General features: G+C 41.9%; 1 protein-coding gene across 2 annotated transcripts; it reads right to left on the reverse strand.

The window, feature by feature from the left end:
- Positions 1-366: 366 nt before the first annotated feature.
- On the reverse strand, positions 367-23,876 carry capn7 (calpain 7). Of its 2 annotated transcripts, none has more exons than XM_083679373.1 (21): positions 23,363-23,876; positions 22,446-22,554; positions 21,537-21,689; positions 18,068-18,135; positions 17,326-17,553; positions 16,762-16,848; positions 16,392-16,518; positions 15,823-15,908; positions 15,546-15,639; positions 14,598-14,744; positions 13,197-13,303; positions 12,887-13,007; positions 12,271-12,415; positions 11,875-11,974; positions 11,477-11,612; positions 10,361-10,436; positions 9,776-9,921; positions 7,557-7,619; positions 7,326-7,456; positions 5,316-5,408; positions 367-2,431 (listed from the first exon to the last, which is right to left on the reverse strand). In XM_083679373.1, the coding sequence occupies exons 1-21, from the start codon at positions 23,395-23,397 to the stop codon at positions 2,287-2,289; spliced, it is 2,397 nt and encodes a 798-aa protein (XP_083535499.1). In that variant the 5' UTR covers positions 23,398-23,876; the 3' UTR covers positions 367-2,286. The 2 variants fall into 2 exon arrangements, with proteins under 2 accessions (XP_083535499.1, XP_083535498.1); XM_083679372.1 differs by having other exon boundaries at positions 21,537-21,694.
- Positions 23,877-24,176: the final 300 nt, after the last annotated feature.

The following is a 24,176-nucleotide window of genomic DNA, read 5'->3' on the forward strand; positions in this document are numbered from 1 at the left end:
AGGATAACATTAAAATTGTAACCAGCTTTGTATGGCTTTTTTAAGAAGGGTGATACTTTGTACAGTATTTAATTTTCAATGTAATCTGTATAAAGGCAAAAAGGCCCCTTTTAAATAAAGGATGAGCTTCTTTTAGTAATCCGCTATAGTTCGAGTGTAAGTATAGTTTTTGAATGATTGACGCTTTTAGTGAGAGGTTCAATTCTTTGATATTTAATAGTTATCGACCCCCATATTCATGTTCATTATATAGATAGGCATGTTTAATTTAGTTTACCATTCCAAATAAACAGGTATTTACCTATCCAAGAATGCAATATTTTGTCTATTTAAGCTTGAATCATCCGGATACATTGACCCTGAATATCTAACCCCTTGATCATATTATTGGATGTTTGTAGTTGCTAGATTTTCGATGGCCATAATAAACAAATATGGTGACAATGGACAACTTTGTTTAACATCTCTTGACGACTCTTAAATACTCTCTGAGACTCTCTCTCAGTTGTTACATGCAAAGAATTGTCAACCAAATACCAAACATCAGCGCTTGCTTTGTAAATGTGATAAATCTGTCTCATCACTTTTTGTGGTCTAAAAAGTGTTGTAATTTCTGAATGGTGAAACCAATATGTCCACACATACCATCCAAAAAAAAAAGCTGAGAATCTCTACTTTAACCTCAGTAATTGATTGATTTAAAATCCAAACTTTTGGAGTGTGGAGCCAAAAGAAGAAACAATGCTTCACTGTGCCATTACTTACACAGGGCACTGTAGAAAGCCAACTATGCACCCCATATAATTTAAAATCAAGTAATTGAGTCTTTGTGATGATTTGGGCATGACATTTCAAACGTGCTAACTTAGAGTCCATGTGTAGCTATACTTAAGTCCACTTAACATGCTATAGTAATAAAACGGTATGCATTAGTCCATACAAATACACACAAACACAACACATTTTCTTACATCCCTCAATGTTGGAAATAAATCATTCTTTATAGTGCAAGTTCAGCAAAATCATATTAGAATCTCACAAGAATTTACTATTGCATTTCCTAGACATAGGTAACTGGCAGCAACCACAGGAGTGGAGGGTGGGAGTATATGAAATGTAATCTCATTGAAATGTACAAGAATTAAGTAGCAATGGGCATCCATTGACATGTTTTTACTTGGGATAGGTCCGTGTCATGCTGTGTCCTCGGTGTAAACATAAAATAGCTTTATTTTAAGAGTTAGTTAGGTCCTCTAGAGACAGATGACTATAGTATAGTATTGAGACTTGGCAGCAATGTTTCAGGAAATGGAAAATGCATCAGGACTGTCTATTTGACACAATGTTAACAAAATAATGATAAACAGCTGAAAGTACCAACTGAATAGTGAAGATGGGAGATTGGGGGTACGCTGTACGTTAGCAGGCCAACGGGGCGTCTCACACTGACACAGACACACACATACCCACTAGTCCTGCATGCCCACGTCATATGTCCTTTAGAAGTGCCAGATAAGCCTTTAGAAGAGGACAGGGTTGATCCGTGGACCAGAAAGAAATCCTTGTCATGTCACTATCAAGTCCAATGAAGAATAAGAAGGGCATCATCATTTCACTGCAACCCAGAAATCCCTGTCATGTTGCAGTCTCCTGAGAAAAGTGTTATAGCAGTTGTGGTCCATGTGAGGTCAAGAACGTCCTCCCCGACGAGGAGCTAAGATCAGACTCACTGCTTCTGTGTACCTAGATTGGCGGTCAAGTGACTAAGCAATTGAACAATCAGAACAATATTCAATACAGTGAATCATGAACAGTTGGCGACCACATCATATACAAATAGATAGCTACTGTATATATGTATATTGGCAAAGATGGCAAGGTTGTAGCCCCTCCGAGAACAGCTCTGATCATTTCTGGTATATGGCCATGAATTCATGCACTCAAATGGATTCTATTCCAAAAACACGTGCCCTTCCCACTGCCCTTGATACCAGTCCTAGCAGATCTGAACATGGGTAGATGAGAGATTTATGGTAAAAGCTATACCCATCCATCCACACTACTTTCACCTATCTAGTCATTTTAGAATTATGAAGGGGAATCAACTAGGGATGTATAAAAGTGAGCACGTTTTGGGAATAGAACTCTGCCACAATCAGTTGGTAAGTCCTCTGTGTCTCATCATAAAGTCTCACCCAAAGTTTGGGCGTCAGTTTAGGAGACTATAGGCATTCATGTTGAGTGCACATGCCCAGTGGTGTCACCCTAAATTCCTTCCCCCTCTTCTCACTGAAGCTGGGAGACCTTTAGGGGTGTGGCGCTGCTGAAATCCAGGAAGAAAGGTCCTTCCTGTTTGGGCAGGAAGGTGGTGGGGATGACGTTGTAGATGCCGGCGGGTACGTGGTCCACCTCCATGAAGCAGAAACCACACCTACAGAGGAGCAGGAGGAGAGAGAGAGAGAGGGGTTAATAAGGCTGCGTCACAGAATAGTTTGATACTGCAAACTTCCATACTATTTAGGAAGAATAGCAAGCGAGTGGGCCACCTTGTATGCTTGAAAGACCAGTCTGTCATCTACTACATTCACTGACAAATGCAATCTGGGATAAGAAATGTGAACATTCATGCAGAATGGAAGCATTTAGTATATAGTACCCAATTCCAAACAACAATACTGCGTTCACCAGTCTTTTTATCCACCATTTTTTCATTAGAGAGTGGACACCCACTCTCCCGTCAGTCATTTTTCACTGTATTTAGACAGTCTAGAATGAAGCTAATGTAAGTGTTGTATAACACATAAGTGTACAGTTCCCTGTACATTTTCTTTTTGGATTAACTAGCGTTAATCGATTAGTTTAACTATTAGTCTTGAGGTTAGCCATCTCTAGTCTCAAGTTCCTTTTTTCATTTTCTAGTTTTTACCTTACATTTAGAAAACGGTTAACAGGATCAAACACTACTTAATCGGAAAAGTAAACATACAAGAAACTGTATGCCTATGTGTTAGACGGCGCTTATATTAGCTATTTCCAAAAATCCTAATGGGAAAATGTAAAGGGATTAGCAACCTAAACCAAAACCAAAATGTTGCCTCCCTCTTCAATTAGTGCAGGCATCTCTGGGGTCAAACACAGGGGTCCTTAAAGTTGACTTCTTGACCTTTGGGGGAATGTTAAAGGGCCATTCCTCCTGTCTCAGCTCAAGTCACTGCTTAAACAAAACTTGTCCAATATATTTTGAGAACTTTGTACCATGTGTTACATTTTATGAGAACGCCAAAGAAGAGGAGAAATTAGATGCGAGTGGTTTTGTCAGAGATTATTCAAGTCTCATTCCATATAAAGTCTATGGAACATCTGACTTTTTGCAGTGAGAGGCAAAGCTAGTAGTGTGAAAAGGATCCACTGCTAGCAGCATCTATCTATGGAATGTTAATCCTGGAGCATGCTTCTTGCGATAAACTTTGCTGGGTTGGTGCAAACAACTGAACAGTGGTCTACCTCAATGCCGCTGCTGCAGCAGACACACATTGTGAAGACGTGTGAACTGCTGCAGAAAGCCACCACAAGAGCTGTGAAGGATGTTTGAAAAGATCCATCCCTTTGTTGGTAGAAATAACTGACAGTGCTGACATTATTGGTGTTCCCTCCAAATAAATCACTAAAATAAAAATGAGAGAGAATGGTTTGTAATGGTTTGCCTCTTCAGCTTGCCTTATCAGATCGACTGGAAAAAGGTGACGCATAATGGTATGCGCCACGACGTCTATCAGCTGATGGGCCTGTGCTTACGCAGGGAGGGGGCGGGAGAGCGAGAACAATGGGGAGACTTTCTCATTGATCAATCGGCGTTCAACGCTTCACACCTATCAGCAAGATACGTCTGTCACCCCATTCCTGCGCTCCCTGACTACTCCCCCCGAAACCACCGCTATTCATATGGTAAATTATACAGTGCTTCTCGGAACAATGGCTATAGAACTTGTTTAGAGGTGTGCAAGAGAAAATGTAATCACAGTATATACACAAGTTGTATCAGTCATATGAAAGTGGATAACCTGAAAACAGTTCTATCAATGTATTTTCCATAACAATCCTCATCAACTCTCACATCGTCATCACGCATTCTGCCAGAGGCCCTATATACACAGGCAGAGGGGCGAAGCAGGGAAAATGTTTTAGCATTTCATTTAACACGAATAAGCAAAATAAACAGGGATCCGGCAAAACAAATCAATGACTTGTTCTGTATGACCCCTATATATCATGTCCACCATGTACAAGTGGCGACATTTCAGCTATGGCATAATCATTGGCAGCTAAATTCATAATCATAATTTTGACAGAGGGTCTGGGAGAAATTGGTAGATAGACAAAGCCCTTTTCTGTGCTGGCTGCTCTTTTTGCAGAATGTTTCCCATTAGAACCATTAAACACTCCCTTGAAAAGAGACATCGTTCTGTCTGGCATGCCCTGTACACTCAGTGGCAACATTTCAGGTAAACTTGTGGCATAATAATTGGTGCTAAAATTCCTAGGCTAATCATAATTTTGACGGAGGGTCTGGGAGAAATTGGTGGATAGACAAAGTCCTTTTTTGTGCTGGCTGCTCTTTTTGCAGCATGCTTTTGAGTCAGGAATACGTGCAATAGAATGTAAAGCTATTGTGACAATGTCTATTCGGATCTTATCATGAAAGTGACAGTGCATTGTAAAACGATATGAGTGAGGCGCACACATTATTTAAATAAGGCATGTCCATCTCACCTCACCACCTTTGAGCTCTTTAGCTTCTCAATACATGCAGTAAAATGCACATATCCGTGAGCTTTTACATTTACTTGAATATCACCTTGTTAGTCTATGAGGGCCGTCTAAGCAACACAATATCAGACAAACTGGCACGGAAAGGTTTGCGTGAGCCGCTCATTGATAAAGACTACAAACAATGTTGCAATTTTCTCCGAGCCACCTCACAATGTTTCAATATTCACGGAATGTTCCCTTCCCTGGCGAATGCATGCAGGCAAAAATGAGCTGGGCAGCAAATTAATTAAAAGAGGAAAATCTATGAATGACGAATCAATTAGAGAAAATGTGATTACCCGAAACACATTTGACAAGGTGACATGTAGCCTAAAAAGAGCTTGAGTTTAGGCCTAAACTCAAATTAAATTGCCGGTGAACGCCGTAATAGCCCAGCTAAGGTGCCGAAGCTCAGGTCAGCCTAACATTTTTTTCATCAGTTGTCACTGTGCAGGAGTTGTGTTTCCAGTCACTGTAGTGTTTCCACTGTTGTGTTTCTCTATTACCTGTAGTCTCCGCTGCTCTTCTTCTGGAAGCCCGTGGTGCCTGGTTCTCCTATGGTGGACACAGTGAGCACCTCAAAGCCCACGCTGTACTGCCTATGGAGGGAGAGAGAACCACACCATCAACCACACCAACAACCAACAAAATCCACAACCACATTGTCAACACCACCACAACCAACTAAAGCCTACAGAGGGAGGAACAGAACCATGTTTCTCTGCAAGAGGGAGAGACACAACCGTGTGTGTGAGCAAAGGCCCAAATGCGTCTCACTCAACTTACGACAGCAGATAGAAAACATGTATGCAGGCGGGGTGGGGTATTTTGCAGTAATTTCACATTGCACAGGCACGAGACCTAAAGCCTAAAGGAGTTTCATTCTGTGCAGGGAGTGAATTTCAATGGGACAGGAACAGGATTGTAAATTTAGCGCATTGAAAAAGAACAAATGATCAAGTTACGATACAAGTTACTGTGTCAAGGGGTGCGGCCAATATAATGTATTGTGCATTTTGCAAACATCTCTGGAGGTTCAAAATGTAATTTCAAAGAATAAGCTCTCTTTTATACAGTAGTAGTAGTAGTAATACAGTAGTATTAAAATACACTGGGCTGTGCAGGGCAGGTGCACAGTTGGGCATTGACCAAATATAATGTTGCACTCCACTGACTTTGAGATGTCATGAGCCATGTTGAAATGTAAAAGTAAAAGTTAGTCTGGAGCCTTGCAGGCTGTCTCAAAAACATTGTTTTGCAGTCAAGTGTGGTTTTATTTCCCTAGCTGTAAGTTACATTTATTTACATTCATGGCATTTAGCAGACGCCTTTATCCAAAGCGACTTACAACAAATACATTTGTTTAAGTAAGTGAATCATCTATCCATCAGTCATCATAAGAAAAAGTAATCAATGCTCAGACCAGGGGCCATAGGCAGTCACAATGCTAGAAGTCATTTTGGAGTTGAGTAAGGCTCAAAGTCAACAGAACTGACGATCTGACCGTTGTTTTACAAATACAATTTATTATAATTAGATTTGCTGGGTAGTTGAAAGAAAGTGAGATAGTAGAATGGACCAATAGATTAAAATATGCTCAGAGGGTAGCATGTAGGCAGATGGTTGGAAGATAGATCGATAGGGTTATGCCTGGGTAGTTGAAAGAAAGTGAGAGTAGGGTGGTCAAACAGTAGGATAGCCAGAGAGATGAGAGAAGGATTGTTAAGGTAAGATAAATGGAGAGAGAGTGTAAGGCATTGTCTCACACCAGATAAATGTATTTCCGAATGGAAGGCTGGGTTATACCCTTGATAAATCTTCTGATAGGAGAATATTAGCAAATATTAGGCATGTAAACATTCATTTGGCTTACTTGCCCAACCAGAATAACCCAAGTTTCTAATGCGCATGCATCGGCGCAGCTTCGGAGGGCTTACAAAAAAATTGTCACACACACCATTTAATAGGCGCTTGCACACCTCCTCAGGGGCCATAACACTTTCCATAAGAGCACACGATTTCTTAAAGGACGAGCGTGTCATTATAAAGTTACGCTTCCATTCCTCATGAGTACATTCCGGGAGCACAATCTTTCCCACCAGTCTCATACGACTTTATTCTGATTATATGTTTTGGACATGCTAATTGTTAACTCCAAACGGCCACATGAATTTGCAGTCATATAAACTGTTATTTCGGAATGTTCGTTCTGAATAAATTCATTCTGAATGGCCAAGACTTTGGGCATGGAAACGTGGTCAGTGAGTCATCTCGTTAGTGAGTCTCTCAATTAAAGCACTGGTTTAATTAACGATGTGTTGTTATTTCGGAAACTCACTAAATCGTGTCTGCAGGTCACATTTTACGTCAGGGAATATACAGTATGACAACTCTGTATTGGCCAGTATATTATTATATACAAGTTGCATTTTCATTTCTCTTGTATTTTGGCCATACTACACAGTTTTAGAGAGGACAAGGTGTCATCTATGGCGCCCCAGAGTGGCATTGCTCACCTGGAGCCTCGTAGCTCTATAAGCAGGGGTCCGGGGCGCTCCACGTTGAACTGGTAGATGGGGTTGTGTTTGTACGAGTCCTTGTAGTTCCCACAGCCACCGGCGCTGGGCCCCTTCCACTGGCCGTTGAGCTGGTTAGGGGTTAGAGGGAGAGGGGGGGGACGGGGGCACAATTCAAAACATAGACACATTTATATTCAGGTTAATGTGCACTCAGAGCAGTAGACTTACCCTTTTGGTGTGAGTGAAGGGGGTTGGGATCTTGGAGAAGGTGAACTTGCATCCAGAGTATACCTGTTGAGAGGTAAACATGCAGTATTACTCTATGTGGGAACGAAATTAGCTGTGATGATGATCAGCACAACATAGATAACAAAATGTCATGTAAAGAATGTGTACTGTGGCTTTATTTGAAATTTGATATATTAATATTGAATATTTTAGTAGGCATAGTGAGTATAAGTGGCCGCTGGCACCTAGAATACTAAGACATAAGGAAATGTTAAGGACATGCAATATGTAGGAGTTTTCTACTTATTTGTGTCATTTCAGTGTCAGCATCCTTTAAGATTTAGATTTAAGTACCGCTTTATTTACTTTTTTTTTTTTTAATGTCTGAACAAATCTCTCCAGGGGGTAGGCATGGATGTGTCAGAGACTACCATCTGCAGAAGACTTCATCAGCAGAACTACAGAGGATACTAATTGGCCTCAAACATAGGATGGCCAGTTTACAGCACAGAGCATCAGTTACAGCTTCCTAAAACATACCTAAAAGAGCCTGCAGAGTTCTGTAAAAAAAAATATATATATGGGCATATATGGCTGCCACTGGAACTGGCTAACCTGTCTTCATTGATGATGTAACTACTGAAGGCAGCATGAATTCTGAAGTGTACAGAAACATTGCCTGCAAAATGCCTCCAAACTCATTGGACGGCCCTTCATCATACAGCAAGACAATGACTAAAAAAAGAGATGTAAAAAGAGATTGCAACTGGGTCTAACTCCAGATGATTGGGGTCATTATACAGTATGAGCTTTCTATAGCAGACATACACTCACTGAGCACTTTATTAGGAACACTATACTAATACTGAGTTGGGCCTCCCTTTGCTCTCAAAACAGCTTCAATTCTTCGTGGCATTAATACCACAAGATGTTGGAAACATTCCTTTGAGATTCTGGTCCATGATGACATGATTGCATCACGCAATTCCTTTTCAGATGCACCTTCAAGCTGTGAATCTCCCGTTCTACCACATCCCAAAGGTGTTCAATTGGATTCAGATCCGGTGACTAGGAAGGCCACTGAAGAACACTGAATTCATTGTCTTGTTCATGAAACCAGTTTGAGAGACTTTTGCTTTGTGACATGGTGCATTATCATGCTGGAAGTAGCCATTAGAAGACAGGAAAATTCTGGCATTCAAGCGATGACTGGTATTAACGGGCCCAAAGTGTGGCAAGAAAATATTCCCCACACCATTACAGCACCTCCACCATGAGAAGGTGTACAGGTGTTCATAATAAAGGCCTCAGTGAGTGTATATTGGGCTGTATAGAAAAAAAGACTTTCCAATGCGTTTTCCAGTGGGGTACAAATGTCTTTTAACTATAATGCAGGTGATTGACGGTGATCACTATTTTGATAATTACATCTCAAACCATGAAAACGTTTATTGAAACATACAACTAACGGCAATGATGAAAGTGGCCAACACAAGCATTTGTATTTAGGGTTAATGGGGAAACTTCACTTCTGTATCCCAGTGGCGTGGCTTCAGATTTTTGGGATTTGAACGCTTCCGGGAGTCCCTATGTTTGGAGTTTTCCACCGTGGCTTCGAGTATATAAAAAATATTTGATTGTTCAGACATGAAGAATTATATTATTATCTGTGGTTCCTCGAGTTCCACGATCTTGGATATCTAGGCTACAGTTGCTATGGTGATGTTTCAGAACAGGACGTTTAGCTACAACAACAAATTGCATCATTAGTAAACAAAACTAGTTGCAGGGAAATGTCTGTCAGTCTGAGCATCATCAAAGAGGCTATCCTTTTACCTAGATTTTACAGATAAATCTGATCAGACAAATGTTGACAATAAATACCGGTAATTCCTCTCCATATGTTTGTTTCCGGCTGAGTTTATGAGACAGCGCACGTTTAGCTGCGGGTGAGTGAGAATCCTAACAGAAAAGTGTCACGTTCAATGCGGAATGTTACATTGTTGCTTGGTGAGGCATCCATTTCTTTATCTACTCTCAAAGGAAACAAACCGTGCTCGGTTCGAAACATATTTTAGTCTGAAAGAACCCTTAGAGCACCTTTAGCGTCTGAAAGCACCCTGGTAAGATGGCTGCCTTTCCAGATGATAAGGTGTCCATGATCAGCCTATCTAGTGTTCTTTATCTATGGAATGAGTGTATGTGTGTGTGCCTCTCACCCTCAGTGTGTAGTTAATGGTGTTCTGTTTCTCGTACTGGGACACCACCAGTGTGAACGTGTGTGTTCCAGCACTGGTCAGTTTCATCTTGGTCAGGTAGTGGGGGCTGTTAATCCTGATACCATCTATGTAGGGGGGAGGGTCCGCTATGGAAGGGAATACAAGTAAAGAGGCATTGAGACATGCAAAGGGTGACACACAAGCTCTCATTCAATTTCCTTTAAATATAAATCTATAAATATAATATAATATATAAATATATATAGATACATGCAACAGTAAAGCAGGAAGTCCTGATAAATTATGATACGCTGTAGGCCTAGACACAGATGAAGTCATTCTAGATTGTAATTCAGTGCTCAATTACAATTTAAATCTAAAAAAGTAAAAGAAAATGAATAGGAATTTAGACAGGATTGAATCCTTGGTTAAATTGGAATTTCAGGTTTTTAAATGGAATTTCATCAGTTGTTTTGGTTGAAATGTGGATATCTTATAGTTGGAGGAAAAGATGTGGACAACTCACACATCGTTTACTCCATCACAGTCGTTGACAAAGCTACATAATTTCCATAACATACGAACCAGGATAGTAGACTTTCTTTCCATCTGTCTTGTAAACAACCAATGTGATGAACTCCCTGTTTTGTGCAAAGTCGTCCTTCATTAAAAAAAAGAACAAAGAGAGATTCCACAGAGGCAGTTTTAGAACGGTTCGCTAGTTGACAACACACGTCAGATCACGTGGTACTACAGTTTAACTTTGTACCTTGTGATCTGGAGAGGAGAGCTACTTCGCTAAGTAGCTGAGCGATCACACTGACTAAATTAGAAAATATGTTATTCCAACCACAAGAAGCCAAGTAAAGTACAGTACAGCCCCTTCATCACCTATTGTGCCGACTATTTCAAGAGACGGTACCCAGACTAATTAGTCATGGAGCTTACTAACAATGGCTAAATAGTATGGTTTATTGGTCAGGCTTGCGTACACAGGGGCTGCTACAAAACGAACAAGTGATGTGTTGATTTTCACTGTCAACACAGAGAAATGCTAATTTAAATTGCAGAGAAGTCCAAAGAAAAATAGTCCAAATAATGACCTTTCAGGTAAAGATGATTACCTTTCTGTGATCAAATGTAAGCTATCTGTCTATGATCATTTGTATTAAAACATTCAGGTTTTTATTTATTTATTTAGAAAAGACAAAATGAAAAGAGAAGGCAAATTGTGCATGGGAGGTTAAGAAACCCGGTAGGGCTTATCAAGAAGCCTCCCCTAAAAAGTAATAGAATAATAAGAACAAATACAATAGAAAATGTATATATGTAATATTAATTATACAATAATAAATAAACAAAATGTTCAGTTATTGTTGGCTAGTCTAAAATGTTGGCATTGTGAGACAGAAGTTAAAAAAAGGTTTCAAAGTGGAACTATAGGAAGGAGTGCATTTTCCCAAAAGCCTGCAAACACAGCAACCCTCCAGGATCTGAGTTGACACAAATGAGCTACATTGACATTTTGTGCAGCCTTTGAGAGGAAAAAAAGGTTTATTTTCGTAGCCATCAAATATGAACACGAAAATATTCTGGGGAGCAGTATTTTTGTAGCCACCAAACAACGGTGGGGTATGAGAAAATAGCATTACACCAGTAGACTAATTGGCTGCATTACTGCAGTCGCGCACAAACTCGTACCTTGTCAGTGATGTGTCTGGTGAGCAGCACCCAGACTGCCGCGCCCCCTGTAGGACATTGCACCTCCAATCTGTACTGAGGGTTGTTAGCAAGGCTGTAGGCATCCTTCACCGGACCCTGCTTCCCATCCCAGCTACTGCAGCGGGCACAGGGAGAGGGGAAACACTTCAGAGAAAGTATCACCAATAACTTGCATACATGCACACACATCAGCACACATGCACCATGTGGCATACACCCCCACACAAACAATGCTTGGAAGACAACAAGGCTACAACACGTAGGCTTTAGACAGGTCATATACAAACTAGTGCACATCATTCACACGCTCACATTGCACTATTGAACTGGAAAAGCTTAGTTTTTACTATGAGAAACACTGGTGGTAAGTGTGTGACCTGTGGATGCAGGAAGAGTCTTTGAATAGGGCGGGGCTCCAGCTGAGGTAGATGACATCATAGTACTGGCACAGGTCCTCCCACGTGATCCAGAACACCCCTGCAACATACAGCAACCAATCATGTCAAAGAATGTCTGTCATATGATCCGATCCCCATTTGATGACACAAGACAATGTGGTAGAAATAAGAGATGAGAGAGCTTGAAAATGGCATGATTCTCTATCAGGCCGAAAGGGGATTTGTGTCCACGCTGTTCCTTGTATTTCTATCTGCATTGAACGTTCTGCATTGAACGTTGCCCTCTAATGAATTAGACCCTGGGTAAAGTCACAAACAAGACCAAGTGGTCCGCTACATTCAGTTCTATTCCGAGAGGTAGGATTAGTCTCTCACCGTTATCAAACTTCTGTGCAGTTTTGGGGTCAAAGTTGAGGTATTTGAGGAGTTCGGGGGTCCAACTCTTCTCATCCCGCTCACTGAAGCGGCCTTTCCACCTCAGGTGGCTCCAGGGGTTCTTCAGCTGCAGAAAGCGGTTCCCCTAAAAGACACACACCCAGAGGGCGATAGAACTAAGGTTACCACAGCCAATGATCAAGAAACATTTCTTAGTCATTGTCCTCCAGACCAAGCAACATTTACTTTCAGCAACAGAAAAATACAGGCTTAGAATACCAGCAGTTATGAAAGAAAAGTGATTTTACCTCAAGCCAGGTGGCTATCATCCTAACTAGCAATTACTAACAACAATTGGGGGTTATTCCAAAATGCAAGCAATTAGTTACGCTAATCTGCTATACATGTAGAAGTGGTTGTGCTAAATGTGACCATGAGTGGATATGCTAACATGCTAACAACCATGAGCGGATAGGCTAATATACTAACAACCATCAATGGTTTTGCTAACATGCTAATCTGCATTTAAGACAATATACTAACATTCTAATGGCCATTTGAGCAAATATGCTAACATGCTGAAGACCATGAGTGGTTATGCTAACTCAATGCTCACTTTGTGATCCCTGATGTCAAGGACAGCATAGGCGTGCGTGGGCACCAGGCCCCACTTCTCACCCTCCTCCTCTGTCATCACCCCCGTCGCCGTGGTGATGAGGACGTCGCCCCGGTGAAATCTACCATGGAAGGAAGGCAGAGACAGTAGATATATCAGATAACATCTTGACTGGGAGAGAAAGGTCGGCGTCTATTATGACCTGGCAGCAGAGGTAAGAATGAACAATGGGGGGAGGACGGATAATATGAGGCAATGTGTGTGTGTGTGTGTGTGTGTGTGTGTGTATGTGTGTGTGTGTGTGTCTCACCTCTGGTAGAGCATGCGGAAGGTGTCGTCCTTGCTGAAGGACTGATTGTCTGAGTGCATGGCGATACGCTCAGGGATCCAGCCAGTGAGTGCGTGTAGATCAATGTTCTGCAACAAAATAACAACAAAAAGAGACTTTAGAAAAGATTAATACAATGGTGGAGCACTATGACAACTGTCCAGTCAAACACCATGGATGAGAACAAGAAGTACTTGGAGGAATCACTTGTGTTAGTTCTTCAACAAGGTGTGTGGACTACTTTTTCTTCAAGCGTCATTATGCCAAATGGCGTAGTCAGGCCATACAAACTTGATTCATTGCTTAACAGGTGCCCCACTTCACTTTTTTCAAAAAGAAATAAAAGATTATACATATTCTTACAATGGTTAATGCATCATTTTCTGATCGGGACGACCCAAAGAATGGGCAAAGTAGGCGATCGCATAGGAAAAATTAAATGATTTTTAATTTGGGGATAAATATGACTTTTAAATAGCATAATGAGCTAATTACAACTTGTCTCACCTTTCCATAACCAAAACACCACTTAACCGAAGACCTCGTCTAGGAATCCCAAATTCATTCATGTTACATATCTAATAATCAGAATGTAATGTAGCATAATATTTTATTTGTATTTGTTACGCTTCGCTTGCCTCACTTTTCTGAAAATGAAAACCATTTAACACTTACCGTAAAACTTCCAATAATAGCCGGGCCACTATTGACATTGAAGCAAATAAACGCCTTGTCAAAATACTGTACATTCTTTTACGGTATGTAATCTCTGTTGATATTAGCAGATGATTGAAGTGGAGCATTTGATTCTGAGCGACGGTTGCGACATCACCACTATTTATTCAGTCTTAACAGTCAGATGGTTTACGGCAGTCTTGTAAGGAAACAATAACAAATGACCATGTCTACCAAAGATTAATGTCGTTTTGACTGATTCATTTTCGGCTAATCATGTTGATATAATGTTGGTATGCATCTCAGCTCTGTTATATCGCGGGTTGAGCAGCAGTTTGGTAACAGCAGCGGGGGTAACAGAATAACCGCCGGCTGTCTCCAATACGCACCGTGTGGACTCCATGGTTAAAGCAAATAAACGCCCGGGGTACTAAATAAAGTTTTCCGGTAATCAGGTTTGCATGGCCTAACAAGGTGACACATTTTAATGTAATTCCATTCTCTTCCATAAGAGTCCCATACTCTTTTCACACTACTGAGCTGACCTGAGCTGAGCTGAGCTGAGCTGAGCTCTGTGCTGCCCTGGTAACGCATCCACCACAATTGCTGTAACAATGCTGGAAAGGACAATGTGAAAAGAAGAGATCCGAGCCAGCACAGTACGGTTCGGGTCAGCCCTGTAGTGTGTAAAGCCCCCTGAATACTCACAGAGTTGGAGCCTGGGAAGTCGTACCCCCCCATGACCTTCATGTAGGCTTTCTCTATGAGAGAGACCCACAGCTCATTCCTGTTACTGGAGTAGGAGCACAGCAGCTCCCCGTTACGATCCACTGGCAGGTAGTCATCTATGATCACCTGGAGGGACACACAACCAAACATCAGCACAGTACTGAGCTACGGCCAAGGCCTGTTGTTTTCCCTTGTAAGACATTTCAAGAACATTAACATTTGTTTATTGGACTGAGCAAACATCAAAAATATTCATTCAGTCAATCTGAATAGTTATCCCCTTGGATATTTACAGACAAATTACAGCTTGAAGGAGCTACACATGAAACATCTGGCTCCCCTGTGGCTAGGAGTTGAAATTGCAATAACTTATAGTGAGTTGTTTGTTCACACTAGCCATTCTTACTTTCTGTAAGGAGCTATGAGGAGAAATCAATACGCTTCTACCATAGCCAATCGAAACCTTGGTGTGGAGCTTTTACTTAAATACCATCACTGCACAATCCCTCCAGATTTTTCAAGGCCATTATATGTTGTAGTACAGTGTAAAAATTTAATGTGGAGCTCCTTTAACTTGGAAGCAACATTTCTGCTATGGAATACAGGTCTAGGTTATATAGTGTCTCATTAGCCTTTAGCTAGGTTTTTACAGTGATTAGCCCTTAGTTAGGTTTACAGTGTCTCATTAGCCCTTAGCTAGGTTTACAGTGATTAGCCCTTAGTTAGGTTTACAGTGTCTCATTAGCCCTTAGCTAGGTTTACAGTGATTAGCCCTTAGTTAGGTTTACAGTGTCTCATTAGCCCTTAGCTAGGTTTACAGTGATTAGCCCTTAGCTAGGTTTTAAAGTCTCATTAGCCCTTAGCTAGGTTTTACAGTGTCTCATTAGCCCTTAGCTAGGTTTTATAGTCTCATTAGTCTTTATCTACCTTCCTGGGCACACCGTTGATGTGGAGCTTCACCATGTACTTCCCACAGGGGTTATACTCTGGCTCTCCCCTCCGGTTCTGGGGGAAAATGATGCTGCAGATAATAGACACACATACACACACAGAGTTAGTTACTGAGCAGTTTGAGGGTCAATGTCACATCTAAAGGTGTCTGTATGATGCAGACTTGATTTTGGACACAATGTCATGGTACTAATTGAAGTCAATATCAATTCAATTGGAACTCTATGGTTTCTGTTTAGGTCAGTGGTTGTACCTGGTGATGAGCTTCTTGCTGTAGCGTCTCTCATAGGCTGCACTGATGGCCAGTGAAGCCACAAACGAGCAGTCTGACACCACCGTCTGCACAGAGAGAGAGAAAGTAAACGGGCAACTGCCATTCAATTCTAATATCTATATATTAAATAACGCAGGTAAAGACAGATGGGTTATTTGTACGGCTAACAGTTTTGGGGAGATAGCCACTTGATGGCGCTATTCTCAGGGCAATTGTAACATGAATCAGCCAAAATTCAACACTGCCAGACCCATTCATTTGAGCAAAAACGTCTTTCATGTTGAATCTTGATATTGCATATTGATAGCTGGTTATCATTGCCATTCATGGTAAGTGTATAGACTCACCAGACCAAGGTGGAAAAGTATTTGTAATTTCAAAAACTTTATTTATTTGAGGCTACCTGGGTTTCAGGTGGGCGGGGTTTGCACGTTTGTTCCATTGTTCCATTGTTCCATTTGTTCCATTGTGGCATGTAAACTTGATTGAGCACAGCTAAGTATTTGAAATAATTTTAGATACTATTTGAACCCAGGTCCGATCCTCACCTGTTTGATGCTGAAGCTGGACACAGACAAGATCATGGTGGGATTATTGCAGATCTCGTCAGGCCGAACCCAGCGGGAGAATATAGCTTTCTGCTTGGGGGACAGGGCCAACTTTCCCAATTTGTCCCTGGGAAAGTATCCAGAGGACAAAGAGTTGAAGTAACTCATATCAACAATGCAATGATTATATTCCTTTAGAATATAAGTATCTAAAGGATCTCAAGTATCTAAATCAAATATCCCAAAACTGTCTTGGTGAATCCACCATAGCAACGGTATGTTGGGAATCATGTTAATTAGTATTTTAACCATCCCTTAGGGACCAACATCAGTCTAGACAGGTTGGCATCATGACAAGGAGTTAACTTACGAGAAAGGAACAGGAAAGGCAAACCGCTCTTTCAGGTCCACACTCATGAAAGGGACGTACGGTATGCCGTTGATCTTGGATGTGCTCCTGTGTAAGGCAATAGGAAGAGACAGGTGAGAGCCTTACTATACGCTACAAAGGTGAAAGTCTTTTGAAACATTCTCCGATACATTTTGCCTAAGTGTCTTACCTTTAGAAAATAATTTTTAAAAACACACTGGCTTCGTGTTACCAAGCAAATGTGGTTGCAAACTTGTTTGGAGGTATTAACTCATTAAGGAAGGAGTCCCAGACACAGATTAAGCCTACTCCTGGACTAGGATGGACTTTTAATGGTGATTCTCCATTGAATATCTTTCAATGTCTGGGACTATGATTCATTAGGACCTGGAAATGAGCCCATCGAGACCATGCACGCACTGGCACGTCTGCTTTGTGGGAGTGACAACTGCTTATTGAGTCTCACAGCTTTATGTTTCTCTGGCATTAGCAGGGACCGGCTCGCTCGGATATAGCGCAATTTCCAAGCTGCTATTGATGCTGGTACTATGTCACCACGCTCACCTGAGCACCTCGATCTCCTCGGCCGTGTAGCGCTGGCCCTGCGGTTCGCTGGAGTGGACTGGTCTGACCGGCTGCGGCCGGTCGTGGAGGGAGAAGTCAGGCCCCAGGGGGAAGAACTGTCTGACGGGACCAGGACCTGGGCCTCCGCTAGGTTTGACCCCAGAGGGCCCCGCTTTGTCCTGGCCTGGGGTGCCGGGTTTGGACTGGGACTCCTTCAACCCTTCCGCTCTGGAGAAAAACAGTGGTTGGCGTTCAATTTAAACCATTTTTTATGAATTGAACAACACAACACAGTTAGTGAATCCAAAGACTTACTTCCATTTTGGTGTCACCAGAGCATTATTATTGAAATGTCATTTGTGATTCAAATGTGCTTATTATTTGTGAGGGAAAACTCATTAATGCAAACAAAACCCCACCATACATTCTCTGCTGAGAATACACAGCAAAGTCAAGGAAAGTTGTCCATTGCAAAGTTGTAGGCACTGTAGGCACTTTGCAAATAATCAGTGGTGATTGGAGCCTAACTGAGTATGTTTACTATCACAGGGTGACACAATTGACACATTTAATACACTCGCAGAGGGAATTTGAGTATGGAATTTGATTCTGCTTGAGACCTGAGGTCTGGTATTCACTGAGACACGACAAGGGGTCATCGAGAGTCAGGGCCAAGATGATGGAGGTTAGAAACACTCCTACTAGTTTGACACGAGAGAAGGATGGGGCTGGACCTCCTTACCGATCAAGGGCCTGGCGTGCCAGCTGCTTCAGTTTGCCCTGCAACCCCTGGTCTGTCGTCTCATTGGACTGAAGAGAGAGAGGGAGAGAGTGTGAGAGAAAGAAGGGACACCCTGAATCCCAAAACTACCTCCAGCTCCTACAACCCATGCACTTTCCCTAGTAAAGGTGAATGTCTCCACCTTGCCCTGTGATAGGTCAGCAGTTGAAATTTACGCCATATTACTAATACAGTCAGTGCATAAGAGATTTAGACATACTGTAATGGGAGGGCTGAGCTGTAAATAGAGTGTTTAAGCGAGGGAGTGAGAGTGCTCTCGTCATCAAAACACTCAATCAACCTATCCATTAAAGGAGAGCAAACTACAGCTTCTCCAGACTACCATGGATACTGAAACTGACACCTGTCACATACAGTATTGTGTACAGTACTCATACAGTATTATGTATCCAATAATCATGGACTCAGACCAGATCAAGAAGGTTGCCAAGACATGTATATGCTGCCTACAGTAGATCTGGAGTACTCGACAACAATTTGTGAAGGTCCAGTCACTGAAAATTCCTAGGCAGGAAAGGTCCGGATGGATGTTGTCGCTCATCATAACTATGGAGTAGGCTAACAAACCTACAAGTCCATAGCCTTATGACTTAGGCTACATGTTTTTATATAAAATGTTTTAGGGAATACGTACTGATAAATACTTTTTATATTTTAAGGCTAAGTTACTTTCACATGTAAATTAGGGAGCCAATGACAGTTTTGTGGATGGGAAAACTTGTTCCAAAGACATTTATATTGTATTCTTTCTATATGATTGAATTAAAGTGGGACAGCATATCTTGTGATGGAGAAGAGCACAGGAGATTTTTTGTGCTCGCTTGTTACAGTCCATCCTTGTATTGGCTTGCTGCCTTCACATATTCAGCAAAAATTGTGAGACATAAAACCCTTCATATTTCATGGTGTTATTAAAATCATTTCATTCTAATGCCATCAAAATGCAAAGTAAACCGGGTTTCTCTTTCACTTACATACATGTATGGTGCCTTTGAAGCTCACTGTATCAGTGTAACTTTTTATGTGCTTGATGTTACGATGGTAAGGCAGATCTACTAGTCCAACTAAATCACATATGTTTGAATTTCCGTGATCAATCGCCTTTCTACTGATTCAGCACCTCTTGATCATGTGTGAGCATGTGTGAGTGGGTTTGTGTGTGTGTGAGAGTGAGAGAGTGAGAGAGAGAGAGAGAGAGAGAGAGAGAGAGAGAGAGAAAGAGAGCCAAGCCCCCACTCCCGAAAGATGCACAGACAGGCGAGCTGCCTATTGAAATACATGAATTACCATAGTAAAAAAACATTGTTTTTAAAATAAATGAATAAAATAAAATAAAATATTCAACTCTCCTCATTTGATTCAGTCGATACATTTTCCCTATCTTGATGTGATAAGGTGTCCTTAGTAGTTTTGCATGCTTCACATTATCTTTGACAGAGTGAAGAGTGAAAGTCAGACTCTCTCTCGCTCACACACATTCTATTATAACTGCAGTATCAGTTGTAGCCTGTTTAAGGTAAATGGAAGTAGTATCTTCAATAAAAAAAAATCCTGTTACTTATATTTTGGAAATAAATGTTTTGATGTCATTTTGAAATGAATCTGCCGCAAAATAAAAAATGGTGTTACATATCCTTTCCTATGTTTTACATTTATGGCATTTAGCAGACGCCTTTATCCAAAGCGACTTACAACAAATACATTTGTTTAAGTAAGTGAATCATCTATCCAACAGTCATCATAAGACAAAGTAATCAATGCTCACACCAGGGGCCATTGGCAGTCGTAATGCCAGAAGGCTTTTTCTTTTCTTTTCTTTTTTTATTATTATTTATTAACAGGAGAGAACTTGCACAGGGGGGGAAGAGGGGGTGAAGAGGTCTCAAGGGTTGGAGTTAGGGTTAGTACAGGGAGGGCAGTGGGGGTGAAGAGGTCTTAGGAAGGACTGTTAAGATAGTAGCCTGAAGAGATGGGTTCAAGACAAGTTAAAAACTAAACTAAAAAAGCCAATATATAGTTTTAAGGACAATCACATACCACAATCAATCAACAGACATGTTTGGTGTCCATTCTACATGTAGAAGTTTGGATGAGGGGTGCAATGTGTGTTAACATTCAAATGTATCCAATTTGTCTCCTTCAATGCATTCACTGTTTGAGTAGTTACTCAAGCACTCTAGTGGCCCTCCCAGACTGGGATTTGAGCCAATGTATTTTGCTTGTCCTCACCTCTGTATTTTGAGGATGCGTCTGTTCGAAGTGACTGTATTTACTTTCATAGTGTTTGACAGCCACATTTTAAGAGAGCTATACAGTCTCTGAGCGTATAAGGCACTAGCTCTGGTCTAGGGCGTTCGTGGGGCTTGCTGACACTGAGCCTACCACGCCCGTTGCACTGAATATAAAACTTTGTGAGCTTATATTTGGATCATGTCTGTCAGTCTATTGTTTAGTGACTGGCTTCAACACACTTTGGTTACTCACCAAAGGGATGGCGTTGCTAGAGTGATGACCTACTCTTCATCTGCGCCAGGGTCTCATTTCTCCACAATAAGAAATAAATTAGAACCCAAGCACTTTCTTAACTGTCACCACTTTTTGAGTTAGGAGTCATGTGGTTAGTGAGAGATGTTCGCTGTCAACTTTTCTTATTTTTGAACAAGCCATACTCACATGAGGTAGCTAACAATATACTTTAAATCTTTCTAAATCTAGATGGTGAGATGTGTGCTTGTCTGTGTATGCCTTTGTCTGCTTGCTCCTTTTTGGTATTTGCATAATTCACACGATTTGATCAGAAGCCTACCTGAGAAGGCCTACAATCTGGATACACAGCTCCACAGCCTGGTCTATTCCTGACAGGGCGCTACCGTCTGGATGTATAGCTCCACAGCCTGGTCTATTCCTGACAGGCCCTACCGTCTGGATGCACAGCTCCACAGCCTGGTCTATTCCTGACAGGCCCTAACGTCTAGATGTATAGCTCCACAGCCTGGTCTATTCCTGACAGGCCCTACCGTCTGGATGTATAGCTCCACAGCCTGGTCTATTCCTGACAGGCCCTACCGTCTGGATGCTCAGCTCCACAGCCTGGTCTATTCCTGACAGGCCCTACCGTCTGGATGCACAGCTCCACAGCCTGGTCTATTCCTGACAGGCCCTACCGTCTGGATGCACAGCTCCACAGCCTGGTCTATTCCTGACAGGCCCTACCGTCTAGATGTATAGCTCCACAGCCTGGTCTATTCCTGACAGGCCCTACCGTCTGGATGTATAGCTCCACAGCCTGGTCTATTCCTGACAGGCCCTACCGTCTGGATGCACAGCTCCACAGCCTGGTCTATTCCTGACAGGCCCTACCATCTGGGTGCACAGCTCCACAGCCTGGTCTATTCCTGACAGGCCCTACCGTCTGGATGCACAGCTCCACAGCCTGAGTGTAGAGCTCGATGGCCTCCTCCCCGTTGCCTTTCTCGTCCTCCTCGAAGGCCTGTGTCACCAGGAAGTGGGCGCGCTCCAGGTCCACCTGCTGCTTGCTCTTCAGGGGATCGCTACTTTGAGCCTGAACTGGGGTCAAAGGTCAGAGAAGACATGACATATGAGCTGGACCAATACAGATCGTTATTGAATGAGGGGAAACACATGGGGATGTCCCAGGGTCCATCCATTAAAAAAAAAGTTTATGTTAATAAGTTGTTGGTAGACTAGTCAACAAACCAAAAGTGTGATTGGTGTAACCCACTGAATTGAACCACAGAGCTAAAGACACTTGTATGGAAACAAATAAAAGATCACAAAAGACGAGTTGATACACTTTTAGGCCCAGGTCACTCAGTCACACCCACTCTCTTTCTTTCTTTCTCTCGCTCTCTCTCTCTCTCGCTCACACCCACACTGCTCCTCCTGTGTGAGGTAAACTATTCCGTAGGTCATGGAAAGAGTGACTCAGAAGACAACTAGCCACAGCTGTACAAATGGCTATGGTCCTCCAGCCTTGCAAGCCATGTTACTGTGACCAAACATGAATTAATGATTCACAGACTATCATAACTTATCATAACTGTACAGATGAGGTGTGTGTGTGTGTGTGTGTGTGTGTGTCTCTGTGTGTGTGTCTCTGTGTGTGCGTCTCTGTGTGTGCGTGCGTCTGTGTGTGTGTCTCTGTGTGTGTGCGTCTGTGTGTGTGTGTGTCTGTGCCTGTGTCTCTGTGTGTGCATCTGTGTGTGCGTGTGTGGTTAGGGTAGAAGTGGGTGGTGATGTGCACTGATGGGAATCTGAAATCGATTTGAGTTTCTCTGCCATTCACTCATCGACTCACCAGCATTGTGCAGGGCCTGCACCCGGTCCAGGTACTCATTGACTTTGTCCTGGATACCCTCAAATTTGGACCCAGCCATGCCCGCATAGATGAGGGCCTGGGCCGCCTCCTAGTATGAAAGACACAAGCAACAAGATCAGTAAGATACTATCACTAAGATATTAGTCTGACATTCGTGCAGATTGATACCAATGTACTCTTGTACAGTCAGGCGACTGTCAGTAATCAAGTGTATTCTACAAAGATGGAAAATCAGCCATGTAGGTGATGGAATGTGAAAACAAGTAAAAGTGAAACTTAATCTATTAAAGGAAACTTAACCTGCCAAGAAGCTCGTTATCTTCCTCATTCCATTCTCAATTGTTTTGAGAAAATAAATGATGGCAAGTTTCATCTCAGGGGAATTACCACGATTTATTATCATGACACCTGGCCCTGCACTTTAGCGAATCTGCCCTACCACGATGACTGACATAATGGGATACATCCCCTGGCTTTAATCGTGTGTGTATATTTGTTTTAGAGTTGTTGTTGTTGTTGTTGTTATAGATTCATTGTAGTTGTTTTTTTACCCTGACTGAACTACAAATTTCCCTTTGAGGACAATACAGATATTGATCGATTCCATTTTCTGATAATAAACAGTAGCTGTGGCGTGAGAAACTCAACAGCAGGAGGAAATTGGTGTCAATTCCAGAAATTAAACACATTTAAATAACACAATAACCCATTATTTTTCTGGAAGGAGTGGACCTTCAATGAATAAAGTTCCATTTCAAGTGAACCAGACTTCAGGGTTGAGACGTGTGTCGGAGCGAATGACACATTGGCTCCGGTAGGAATGAATGAGACCTACTTACTTTGCTGAGACAGAAGAGCGACGTGAATGACTTCGTAAGATTTGTCCGTTTCCTTACCTTATAATAAAAGACAGCTTCGTTGTATTTTCCATTCTGGTCGCAGGTGACAGCAGCTTTAGCAAACTTCACCGCGTCGTGCTCAAGTGCGGTAGAATCCATCCTTATTAAAATGTAGTTTCAATAACGGTAACTACGACTGCCGCGAAAATGCGACCAGTGTCCGTGTCATTCGCGGTGAAATCGTAACTCACAAGTGTCCTGCTGCTGTCATTCTGTCAGCTCGCTAGCTAGCTACCTGGCTAGCTAGTTAAGTTTGCGAGAGAAAAAGAAATCAAAGCAATGTGAGCTAGTAATACAATTTCAAAAGACGGGCTTTTAAGGGATTGGTGACATGAATGAAATGCCCTGACAATATCACAATGACTATTATTAGCTAGAACTATTTCTCTGTGCCTACTTGCGCTCGATCAAAACAACAACATAGTCATTAAGCTTCCGGGTAGATACCCCTGCTCGTCTGATCCTCCCAGCCAGGATCCTTGATCCGTCCGAACTAAGCTAGTACACCCTCCTGTCCACATGGTGGCAGAAGGGCCAAAGTTGTAACTCTATTGTAAAGGAGGAAAACACTGGATGCCCAATTTGTGTTCTCTGAGCTCCAATAAGCTCCATCTAGCTCCAATAAGCTCCACCTAATTCAATTAAAGACTTCCGGTTTCGCTTTTCGCCGTTTTCGCGGCTTCATAATAAAAGCGCGAGTTCAAACATGAATGGATGGTGATGAAATAATGAAATAAGCACAAATCGCCAAACAGAAAGTATATACAATTTTGCAAAGGTAATTTTGAGCTTTAAAATGTACATATTGGTG

The sequence above is a fragment of the Argentina silus genome (assembly GCF_951799395.1).
Source record: "Argentina silus genome assembly, chromosome: 10".
Taxonomy (NCBI): Eukaryota; Metazoa; Chordata; class Actinopteri; order Argentiniformes; family Argentinidae; genus Argentina; species Argentina silus.

Excerpts from the sequence above, each read along its gene's own strand:
- capn7 (XM_083679372.1), bottom strand. The coding sequence starts at position 23,464 with ATGGATTCTACCGCACTTGAGCACGACGCGGTGAAGTTTGCTAAAGCT. Across the intron at positions 12,416-12,886 it reads TTGACATCAGGGATCACAAA|GGGAACCGCTTTCTGCAGCT; the intron begins GTGAGCATTGAG and ends TGTGTCTTTTAG. Across the intron at positions 2,432-5,315 it reads AAGAGCAGCGGAGACTACAG|GTGTGGTTTCTGCTTCATGG; the intron begins GTAATAGAGAAA and ends GCTCCTCTGTAG.